The following is a 12,541-nucleotide window of genomic DNA, read 5'->3' as shown; positions in this document are numbered from 1 at the left end:
GATGATGTGATAGTTAAATCTGCCAGTTTTGACGAACATTTGAGAGATCTTGAAGAGGCATTTGAAAGAATGAAGAAGTACAAGTTGAAGATGAATCCAACCAAATGTGCTTTTGGAATATCAGCCGGGAGCTTTCTAGGTTTTTAGTTCATGAGAGAGGAATTGAAATTGATGCCAATAAGGCTAAAGCCATTCTTGATAGTCGGCCACCCAAGACGGTTAAAGAAATCCAAAGTCTGTTGGGTAAGGTGAATTATTTGAGGCGTTTCATTTCTAATGCTGCTGGCAAGGTCAGACCCATTACTAAATTGTTGAAAGCTGGAAAAATTGCCTTTGCATGGGGTCCCGACCAACAGACGGCTTTAGATGCTATCAAGCAGGCATTGGTTCACCCTCCAGTCTTGATGCCTCCCAAACAAGGTCGGCCACTCAAACTTTATTTGGCTAATACATATGAAGTGGTTAGTTGTTTATTGGCGCAGGATGGTGATGACGGGAAGGAAAGGGCAATTTACTATCTCAGTAAAACCCTTACAGGACCAGAACTGAATTACACTATGCCAGAAAAAATGTGTTATTCATTGGTCTTCGCTTGCACTAAACTCGAGCATTATTTGCTGCCCAGAAGAGTTGAGGTCATATCAAAGGTGGATCTCATCAAATTGATTTTACAGAGACCTACTATGAAGGGCAGACTCATGAAATGGGCCATCAAATTGGCTCCTTTCGATCTTCAACATTCCCCGCTGAGGGCAATTAAGGGACAAGCAGTAGCCGACTTCTTGGCAGAATTCTCACAAGTCGGGTATTCTCTTTGTGATAGTGTCCGACCATTTAGTTGCTCATCATATCTGGATAATCTACAGGTCGGATGTGTGCCATATATAAGTACCAGAACATGGTTGATGTTCTTTGATGGTTCTACCTCTGGAAACAAATCAGGGGCAGGGGTCTTTTTGCAAGGACCTGATGGTCAAAAGATCAACTTACAATTACGATTGGAAGCCATGACCCATAATTCGGCAGAATATGAGGCTTTAATTTTGGGTCTGGAGGCTTTAATAGCCAGGAAGGTCCAGTCTGTAATCATAAGAGGGGATTCTCAACTAGTAATCAACCAGGTAAACAACCAATATGTTTGTAATTACCCTCATCTTCGCAGATATAGGGACATTGTGAGTCGGTTACTGACAAAAATCTCAGAAGTAATAATTGAGTTCATTCCGAGGGAAGAAAACCAACGTGCTGATGAATTGGCTCAAAGGGCATGTAAAGGAATTCTGGAGGATATGTGGTCGGAGGTCAAGTCGGGCATAGAAGGAAAGACAGACCCGATCTGCGAAGTTACGGTCGGGCAAGAGGATATTGGACAGGACCCCGACTGTGAAGTTACGGTCGAGCAAGAGGCTGTCGGTCAGGAGCCCGATTGTGAAGTTATGATCGGGCAGGAGAGTGTCGGACAGGAGCCCGACTGCGAGCCTGTCGGGCAGGAGACGGTCGGTCAGGAGCCCGATTGCGAAGTTTTTATCGGACAGAAGTCCGATGGCGAAACAGTGTCCGATTGGAGAACGGAGCTTATCCTGTATTTACAGAATCCTGGTGCGAGTGTTTCAATTGCGATACGATTGAAGGCTTTACGTTTTCAATTGATAAATGGAATTTTGTACAAGAGATCATTTGAAGGTTTACTTTTGAAATGCTTGGGATCTAAAGAAGCTCTAGAAGTGATGACAGAAGTACATGGTGGGATATGTGGAGCTCATCGGGCAGGTCTCAATATGAGATGGGCTATTCATCGCTTGGGTTTTTTCTGGCCTAAGATTTTTGAGGATTGCATACAATTTGCAAAGGCTGCCAGGAATGTCAGAGACATGGAAATTTAAATCATTTGCCAGTAACCGAATTACAATTCTTGGCAAAACCATGGCCTTTTAAATCGTGGGCTATGGATATTATTGGTAAGATACATCCTGCTTCATCGAAACATCACTGTTTCATATTGGTCGCGACTGATTACTTTACCAAATGGGTGGAAGCGGTTGCTTTGAAAAATGTGGATCAGAAAGAAGTGATAGACTTCGTTTTGCACCAAATTATTTACAGATATGGTATTCCTCAGTCTATAACAACCGACCAAGGCTTGGTCTTTACAGGGGAAAGGTTCTCTAATTTCTTGGCAGAATTCGGTGTTCGGTTACATCATTCTTCACCTTATTATCCCCAAGCCAATGGACAGGCGGAAGCAGCAAATAAGATTATCATTGGGATTATAAAGAAGATGATTGAAGGGAACCCAAGAAAGTGGCATTTGTTATTGTCTCAGGCTTTATGGGCACATAGAAATACCAGAAATACGGCCACAGGGTTCTCACCTTACCAACTTACGTTTGGCCAAGATGCTGTTTTACCAGCCGAAATTCGAGTATCATCCGGCCGAACAGAATTTACTGATAGTGATCTTACAAAGGAATACCAACAACTTATGTTGCAGCAGTTAGAAGATTTGGATGTTAACCGTCTCCATGCAATAGATCGAAGTGTGAAACAGAGTGAAATCAGAGCAAGGAGTTACGGAAAGAAAGTTCTTCACAGGACATTCCAAAAAGGAGACCTAGTCTGGAAGACCATTCTTCCTACATATAAGAAAACTGATCAATTGGGAAAGTGGTCACCGAATTGGGAAGGACCATACATTGTTCAAAAAGATATTGGAAATGGCGCGTTCATTATTGTAAATCATGAAGGTAGAAGAGTACATGATTGTATTAATGCTAAATATCTGAAGAGGTATTATCCTGCCTTTTCAGATAACAAAACTGCCTGAAACAAAATATTATTCAGAACCCATTCGTAGGGTTCGAACCTATTTAAAGGTTCATTTCAGTTAGTCATCATGTATTGGTGAGAAATTTTCTGCCTCTGAATCAGACTTTTCATCCCAGTGAGTGGATATTAGCTCTGGTTCTTCTTCAATAAGATCTTCCAAATCTGGTCGGTACCTTTCCCATTGGCTTTGCATTTCATCTAAATCTTGATGGGTACGTGCTTGCATGTCTGTTATGGCTTGATGTTCACGATCAACAATGGTCCGTAATCTTGAGAAGACTTTTCGTTGATTGGAAAAGATGTTATCCCAACCAAGATCTGGAAGTATAGTTGCTGCGTGATTTTCTATCATTTCCATGTGGTGATGGAGATCAGGAATGCGGCTAAGGATGTCACGAAGAGGTTCATACCCCTCAATGACTTTTTCCATCAGGCGGATGACGCGATGAATGGTTCTTCTTCCTCGTTGGGAGAATCGGAATTTGAAGTCTAGTTGCTTGAGTATATGTAACAAGTCTTCTGCATGGCCTCCAATAGGGTGATTACCCACAAAGAAGGGTTGAAGAACACCCTGCCAGTTGTTTGATGGAACATAAGGTCGGTCATTCGCCATGTTTGTTAACACTTCAAGTGTTTTGATTTTCAAAATATGCCTTGGAATGTGCTTCTTAAAATGTGAGAAACAATATTCTTTTAAAGAAGGAGTTTGTTTCGATTCCTACAAAGTTGGGAATTGAAAGGTGATCCTTGTTTTGAGAAGAAAGAAAAAATGGATTACTAAGTCAAGTATTGTTACAAAGGGGAAGCTATTACAAAAGTGCCCCTAGAGCAGTTTTTATATTTGTCCACTTGATTTCATCCCTGGATAGCCTTCTGGTGTTGGCAGCCGTTTGATATCTTATGATGAATTGGGATCGGGCTTGGGTTTTCAGCTCTTGATCCAATTCAGCCTCATTCTTGGTATATTTCTCAAGCAGACGCTGCTCATTGATAATTTGCTTATCCAGGGTAGACTGTTCTTTCTTCAGCTCCCGCAATTCTGCCTCCTTTTTCTGAATGGCATCATCAACCAGAGCTTTCGTGCTAAGGAGACCACCCAGTCTTCCAGTAGTCTGCTGAAGGGATTCTCGAGTCTTGGCCAAAGAATTCTCCAGCGTTGTTTGATCGAAGTCGGGCTGGGGGGTTTCGGCTGACAGAAGGCCAATGACTACCACTTCAGTCTTGAGCTCTGTAAGTCTCTCCATCAGCCGATGCAGAATGGGGACGGCTGGTGATTCCGTTGGAGTGTAAAAAAGAAGGCCACCAACCGTCTGAATCAGTTTGTCCAATAAGTCGGACCTTAATTCGGACAGGGGACGGTTAATGGCCTCAGTGAACACAGTCTGGGCCTCCGCTGGAACCGGAACAGTCGATAGGACAGCTAAGTCCGAAGGCCCCTGCAAGTCCTACAATGTCAATAAATATTCCAAGGGAGTTGCAAATTTGTTCGAAGAAGATAATGTGGTACCTCTGGGCGGACTGCTGTCAGTGAGGGGGGTAGCAATGAGGTCGGTCGAGCTGGGCAGACAGCTGGTATAACAGCAGCCGACTCGTCGGCTGCTGCGAATGGTCGCTGAGGTGCCGACCTGGGTCCCTATAGAAAGTAGTATTTGAAACAGTTAGTGTTTTTCGAAAGAAAAGTTATGGCATGGATTGGTTTAATCTTACCAAATTCACAGAAGTCTCCGAATCGGATGAAGACATTTCTTCCATTTCTGGAGGTTGGGCTGCCACAGGTGGTTCTTCTGCCTGCCATTCGATAGCTAGAGGGAGCGCCGCTGCTGGTAGGGCGGCTGCAGGTTGGACGGCTACATCTAGAGCCACTGCAGCCAGGATCTCTGGGGCACCTTCGATTTCGGGATCAGCAGCATCAGGGATGTCATTTTGAGGGTCAGCCTCGGCGAGGGCGGCTGGTTCTTCCTTTGACATAGATGAGTCTGATGCCATGTATGGCGGCCGACCCATCTGGGAAGTAGTCCCTTCGCTGTCAGAAGAGACCCCTGCTGCTGATGGGATGGGTGAAGGTGTCTGTGGAAAATCATGAAAATGTTTGTTGTTAACTATATCAAGGTTGATCATTAGAATACTAAGGAGTGCTGGTGAGCGAACTTACTGGTTCTGTAGGCACTGCTGGTAAAGATTGTCTCCTGGTCGGGGGCCTGGCCCGACCACTCCTCGGTGCGGGAGGAAGAGTTTGCCTCCGCGTCGGGTCCTCCGCCCGACTGCTCATTGGCAAATTGGTCTGGACCAAAGGCCCGATTGAATGGTCGGTTGGTGCTGGCGTCGGTTGCATGGTCGGTGTCACCAAGGTCGGTTCTGGGGAATGAAATGAGTAGAATCAAAGTTACGATTTAGTGAATTGGTTCACGGTGTTAAGAAACATTACCAATTCGGGGTCGGGTCCTTGCTGACGTCCTATTTATTCCAAGGTCTGCTAGTGTTTGCTGGTCGGTCTCCGAGGTCGGGGGTGTTTGCAGCTGGGAAGTTTTTCTTTTGCTCGTGGGACCACCAGATCCGATTCCCGGGGCGGCTGTTTGTTGTTGGGTGCTAGTATGTCTCGCCGTCCCTAGAACCAATCCTTGGGGGGGGAGGAGTATGTTCAGCAACCGATCCTCATCAGGGGATATCAGGGACCATACAACCGACCACCATTCATTGAAAGTATCTACAATCTCAGGGTTGGAGCGGAAAGGAATATAAGAATTGGAAATTATATACGTGGTGAGCTGGGAGATATAAGAAGGGATTGAATTAGGAAGGACTCGTCGGTCGGGACTTTGAAAAATTATTTGGGGACACGCGACGGGTCCAGGGATACCTTGGCAACAGCCGAACTGGCGCGCCATGAATTGAGGTTCATAGTTAAAGGTGTAAAAAGTTTTCTGTCCTTTTTTATCAAGTTTCTTGCTACTAAAAAGAGACCTGGGTTTGAGGGCGACGTCCCAGGCGAAAGGATAGGTGGGATGAGGACAAGGCTCAGGAGTCGGAAGCGGGTTTGGTACTGGAAAGGGCCAAAAATGGTCGGGAGCATAACCCGCATACTTTTTATACATAGAAAATCGAGAGTTACTGCGGGTATCTGTTAAAATGGCGGTTATTATTGGATCGGAAGATTGGAGTTTATTGCGTCCTGAGCAGAGTCGGTTGAGGACTAATCCTAAATGTTTTTCAGATGTTGGCATAGTGGGCGGAGATCCTAAGTTAAACGCGTTGGGGAAGTAAAGACGGAACCAAAGTTCTAAAAACCAAAAAGGACCCGACGCGGCAGTGTCTAATTTCCTATTATCGTTATCTGTTAAACGAAGGCTAACCCTGGTGAGTCCTTCAAACAGATTGGCTAAAAATAGGGTGCCAAGGGAGAAGAACCGACCTGACGCAATATGAATGGCCAGGTCGAGGTGAGAAGGAAGAACACTTTTGGAAGGAGAAACAATGATGTACCTACAAAGCCAGAACAGAATAAAGGCAGTATGCTCCCGGTCGGTTACAGGAGTCCCTGGAGCCCCTTGCTGGTCGGTTGCGAACTTTGTCCAACCCCATTCCTTCACACCTTGTAAAGACCATCCCGGATGGTCTTCTGGTGGCTCCTGCCCATCTAGGGCTCCCATTACAGGGTCTTCACCCACGACTGGGAGATGTGCGATCATGGCCACGTCCATAAGGGTTGGGCCAAAGGGGGCCGAGGGCAAAAGGAAAGTCCCATTTTCCGCATTCCAGAAGGCGGACATGGCCAACAGCACCTTCTCATGCAGGTTGATAGGCATGGTAGATAGTAGTATTGCTTGGTCGATCTTTTGGGATCGCCATTGGGTCTGGAAGTGTTCTGCTACTCGTCGATACCAAGCACGATACAGATCTTTTGGGTCTGTGAGATGGGTCTTGATGCTGTCTCGGATGCGAATTGCTTGGTAGTTGGGATTGTTGATAGCCAAGGTGTTGCGAGTTTCCAAAACTTCCCTCATCCGATTTGAATCTTCAGGAGTAGTGCAATATGGACGGATCGTCGGAGTTAGTACTTTCGAGGCTGAAAATGGACCTTCTGGAAGGGTTCCGTCGAAAGGAAGGGCAGGAATGTATTGATTCGCCATAGTTAGAATGTTTTGGGATTGTGATTCACACAGGCTTGTATTGCGAAGAAGGAATAAACCAGGAGTGTTGCAGTAACTGGTGTAGTTGCTAAGGGAGTTTTTCAAGAAGGTAGTGCTTTATGAACTTCCAAACATTTATTGGCGTTTGAAAGTCCCTTGGCGGCGGGCAAGTTGTTACGTACGAAATTTAGAATTAGGTTAAAAGCCCAAGGTAAAAAGAAGAATGGGCCTGGCAATAGGGTTGATTGAACTGGCTGAAGGACACCGTGAGGAAATCAAGGAAAATAAATTTATTTATTTATTTCTAAGGAAAATACAGGACGGAAGGTTCTCAGGTCGGTAGGTCCTCAGGACGGAAGGCCCTCAGGTCGGTAGGTTCTCAGGACGGAAAGACCTCAGGTCGGAAGGTCTTCAGGTCGGGAGGCCCTCAAGATGGAAAGACCTCAAGTCGGAAGGTCTTCAGGTCGGGAGGTCCGCAAGACGGAAAGACCTCAAGTCGGAAGGTCTTCAGGTCGGGAGGTCCGCAAGACGGAAAGACCTCAAGTCGGAAGGTCTTCAGGTCGGGAGGTCCGCAAGACGGAAAGACCTCAAGTCGGAAGGTCTTCAGGTCGGGAGGTCCGCAAGACGGAAAGACCTCAAGACGGAAGGTTCTCAGGTCGGTAGGTCCTCAGGACGGAAGGACCTCAGGTCGGTAGGTCCTCAGGACGGAAAGACCTTAAGTCGGAAGGTCTTCAGGTCGGGAGGTCCGCAAGACGGAAAGACCTCAAGTCGGAAGTTTTTCAGGTCGGGAGGTCCGCAAGACGGAAAGACCTCAAGTCGGAAGGTCTTCAGGTCGGGAGGTCCGCAAGACGGAAAGACCTCAAGACGGAAGGTTCTCAGGTCGGTAGGTCCTCAGGACGGAAGGACCTCAGGTCGGTAGGTCCTCAGGACGGAAAGACCTTAAGTCGGAAGGTCTTCAGGTCGGGAGGTCCGCAAGACGGAAAGACCTCAAGTCGGAAGTTTTTCAGGTCGGGAGGTCCGCAAGACGGAAAGACGATGAGTCGGAAGGTTTTCAAGTCGGGAGGTCTTCGAGACGGAAAAGTTGTCGAGATAGGATATCCGCAGGTCGGGTAAACTGTAGGTCGGATAGAAGGCGGAGTCGGACAAACGCGGAGGCCTTTGATCAAAGACAGAGGGCGGTTGATATGGAGGTCGGCCCAAGTGGGGTCGGGCGAAGAAGTAGGTCGGACGAAGGACGAAGTCGGGCCAAAAGAGCGGAAGGTTTGTGGTCGGCTCAAGGAGCGAAATATAAGGAATTTTGGTCTGCTGGGGACACGTGTCAGCATGAGAAAGGTTGGAAGACGGTTGAGAAGGAGACGTTGTAACCGTTCGGGTGACGGTTTTCAGTACGGTTTCCCAGGGAATATTTAAGGATCTGAATCATCATTTGGCAAGGTATCTTCAATCAACTTCAACAAAGCAAAGTCAGATTTGGGGATCACCACTTTAAATTTCAGTCTTTTATTTTCCAGTTTATTTTCTGTACCATACAGTGTTTAGAGATTCCTAATCTCAGGCACTAATTAATCAAGTTTAAGGATATTTTCTATATCTTTGAATTTTACTTTATTTTTGTTGAAAAATTACATCAACAATATAAAAAATAAAAAATACATGTTTGATTTGATATTTTTTAGGGAAAAAAATTGAAATGAATAATAGAAGTCTACCAAAATCCTTCAAACAAACACACTAATATCAAATTCATTATTACAGTTGGTATTAAGTTGAATTTCAAACTTTTAAATTTGTTTGTGATATTGTCTCCATCTACTTGAAAAATAATATAAATGTATTTTCAATATAAATTTTGAAAAAACCAATATTATATTTAAATGGATTTAAAAAAAAAAAACTTAAAAAATATTATAAAAATATCATTACTTTTATTTAACTAAACTATAAAATATATGGGTAAGAATGCCTTTTTTATTTACTCCTATATACTTACATACATATACATTAATTCCGGAGGGATTAAGCATATACATTTTATTTTGACAAATATAAATAATAAAATATTCTTTCGATTTCAACTCAATGTACTTTTATAATATATTCGTATATCATACTCATAATATATTTTTAAAATTATAGTAAAAGTATTATATCTGAATACTAAAACATTTCTAATTTTTACAAATATCATTTTTTTTCCAAAAATTAAAATTAAAATAATAAAAATCTAAAAATACAAATACAAAGAAATACATATATATATATATGTGACAAAGTTATTTTTATAGAAAAATACAATTTATAATTATCGCAAAAATCTGTTTCATCCACTAATGCGTGAGAGCCACCACCATCGTCGTTCATCACTATTTTCCGGCGATCGCCTCTTAGAGTATTTATTTTGTATTATTTTAATTTAGACCTAACTTTTAAATGAAAAAATCTTATTAATAATATAAAAAATAATATTATATATTGAATGTTATTTTCTATGAAATGATAAAATATATACTTTTACGTTCCATAAGTAAATATCCATTTGTTTTTTTACGTAGTTTTAGAAATATTAATATTATATTATGATATAGTAGAAATAAAATAAAAATGACTAAAATAACCTAATTAGTATGTGTGATATAAACGTAATGACATTTGTGTAATATATTGTAAGTTATAAGAGTATTTGTAATGTTAGGTAGATAGTACAGTTACTAAAAAAAATGAATATTTTTTTATGGGACGGACTAAAATAAAAAAAATAGATACTTTGTTATGAAACGAAAAGAGTATTAAAATTTATATAGAAATAATACTGTGCAAAAAAATCCTCGAGTCATAAATTTATTACAAAAAACTTAAACTCTTAAACTCTTAATTTCCTAATTTAATAAAAATACTACTCAATCTGTCCCACATAATTTGTCTCTATTTTCTATTTTCGTCTGTTCCACATAACTTGTCATTTCTATTTTTAAAATATAACTATGCACTTTAATCGCATTTTAAATTTTAAATTTTATAATTTTTTTAATTTTAATTAAACTATTTACTTATTTTAATCTTAATCTATAATTATTTTTACTAATATATTTTTTAATTACTTACTAATTATACTTTACATAAATTATCGTGTTTACAATAATACACTCATATTACATGGGACGAGGGAGTAATAAATTCAATTCACCGTACATATGGAGGTCCGGGAGCTCTCGAGTCCCACGACCGTTTTCTGTACGAGAAGGCGGACATGCGGCGACCATTAAACGCTGCATTATATTATAATATAACAAAAATAAAAATAAATAAATATTCGGATGCGGATGCGAATCACACGGCGACGTTTTGCCACCAGAGACCCTTTTGTGTTAATAATGTCATATAATAATGCAATAATTATTGAATATTCAGGAATATCATTGTCACGTGTGGGACCATTAATTATAATAACGATAAATATTATAGTATAATTTTATTTTTGTATGCATTTATCCAATTGACGATAATGAATTATAATTTATATGCAGTAAGCACAGTGAAATGGTCCCCTATAAATTGTGATGTCCAGATTCATTGTCTACATTTTATTTAGTTATTTTTTTATTAGAATTGAGATCCAATTCGATTCAATTTTCCACCTAAACCTAACGTCACTTGACCTAATCCGAAATAAATTCAATTTCGACGTATAATAAATTTGATTATAAATTTATATCGTATCTAGCTCATGATTGAAAACGTATATTAAAAAATAATAAAATAAAATAAAATTGAGAAAAGTTGAATTTTTACTAGAAATTCGATATGATTCGGTTACAATTTATTTGATACAGTTGGAGGGTACTTTATTAAGCAGGTAAGGCATTAGGCGTGGCGTCAGATTTAGCCAATGGGCGGTCGACACGTGTGCTTGATTCTAGTATGTTCTGCGGTTAAATAAAAACATGCGGATAAAATATTACTCTTTCCGTCCCAATACTATTTAAACTTTTTAATTTTGATTAAACTAATTAGTTATCTTAATCTTAATTAATAATTATTTATATTATCGAATAATTATTTTCACTAATATAATTAACTACTAATTATACCCTTACTAATTATACCCCTCCTAAAATACCGTGTCTACAGTGTAACAGACACAATATTTGGGACGAAGGTAGTAATATTTTTAGAAGTACGTAAGCAATTATAGCACGTCGGATAATTTCATGCTTATCATTTTTGGTGCATATCACGCGTCAGCTAATTAAAAAAATAAAAATATCTTCTACTCCCAATTCAAAGGTTTTTCAATTTTTATATTAGCTTAAAAAATAATACTTTCTATATTAAAAAACTACAGTTTTATTTGAGTTGGACACGAGAACACGAGATTTAAGAAATATTGATATTACATTGATAATTGGTAAAAAGTACGATTAAAAGACTTTATTGCCCTTGTGAGTGCATTAGTGTAAAAAGTAGTGACATTTGTATAATAATAATAAAAAAGTATGAATAATTTTACGGTGATATGAGTATTTACGGAAATGAGAACATTATTTTGGGACGAACAAAAATAGTAAACAAGACTATTGTATTGGACGGATGGAGTATTTTTTTATCTGCCTTTAAGAATCACATTTACATTTTGCGTCATTATATTTAATATTAAAAATATCCTTATATTTGTATAATTTTATTGTATAAATGTCGTTCTATTAGTATTATAAGACACTAATGAAAATATTTTTACAATTTTTTCTTAATTTGTACTATGTTTGATATAATAATTAATATTCAAAGATTAATACGCGAAAAGTAAATGAGATCTTTAGAGCCGGACGAAAGTAGTAATATTTAATTAGTCAGTAGAAGTGTGTTAAAAAATTTAATACTTTAAAAGATAAAAATGGTGAAAAAGAAAAATGCTTTAAATTTGGATGGACTAAGCAGTACTTTATATTACTATAATTTAATTTCTTACCTACATTTGTTACTTTAGCAATAATACTCCCACCGTCCCATAACAAAATATTCAATTTTTTTTTATTTTAGTTCATCTCATAACAAAGTATCTATTTTCTTTTTTAGTAACTGTACTATCTACCTAACATTACAAATACCCTTACAACTTACAATATATTACACAAATGTCATTACTTTTATATCACACATACTAATAAGGCTATTTTAATCGTTTCAACTTTATTTCTACTATATCCTAATATAATACTAATATATCTAAAACTACGCGTAAAAAGTAATTGGATACTTATTAGTGGGACGGAGTGAGTAATACACTTCGATTGCAAATAATTGATAGGTGAATTGCGTAATTAACCATGAAATTAATTAATGTAATTAGCTGATAGTGTGATGTGAGAAATTACATGTATATAGGAAAAAATAAAAATAAAAATAAAGTCAGATTTGGACTGATGCAACCTATATTGAATATTAAATTTATTAACATTTATTAACAAATATTACGTATGAGTTTATCTAAATAAATAAAAAGCATACGTAAATATTATAAGGAAAAAAAAAAAAGGGTATCGGTTAGGCTTTCAATCAAGTATATTCCATTTTAAGACAAGGCCAGTGTA

General features: G+C 39.3%; 1 protein-coding gene across 1 annotated transcript; it reads right to left on the bottom strand.

Moving 5' to 3' along the window:
* Window positions 1-1,501: 1,501 nt before the first annotated feature.
* On the bottom strand, window positions 1,502-4,621 carry LOC127259461 (uncharacterized). Its single transcript, XM_051286818.1, has 4 exons — window positions 4,615-4,621; window positions 4,334-4,425; window positions 3,806-4,262; window positions 1,502-1,596 (listed from the first exon to the last, which is right to left on the bottom strand). The coding sequence occupies exons 1-4, from the start codon at window positions 4,619-4,621 to the stop codon at window positions 1,502-1,504; spliced, it is 651 nt and encodes a 216-aa protein (XP_051142775.1).
* Window positions 4,622-12,541: the final 7,920 nt, after the last annotated feature.

This window comes from Andrographis paniculata, unplaced genomic scaffold (genome assembly GCF_009805555.1).
Source record: "Andrographis paniculata isolate CXL003 unplaced genomic scaffold, ASM980555v1 Contig60END, whole genome shotgun sequence".
Taxonomy (NCBI): Eukaryota; Viridiplantae; Streptophyta; class Magnoliopsida; order Lamiales; family Acanthaceae; genus Andrographis; species Andrographis paniculata.
Note: the sequence above shows the minus strand (reverse complement) of the source record. Positions and strands in the feature narration are given on the sequence as shown.

Bases quoted from the DNA above. Each gene is read 5' to 3' on its own strand.
- LOC127259461 (XM_051286818.1), bottom strand. The intron at 4,263-4,333 runs GTACCACATTAT...TAGGACTTGCAG, and splicing joins TGACAGCAGTCCGCCCAGAG to GGGCCTTCGGACTTAGCTGT. The intron at 1,597-3,805 runs GTCTGCTTGAGA...CACTCGCACCAG, and splicing joins GCAAATTATCAATGAGCAGC to GATTCTGTAAATACAGGATA.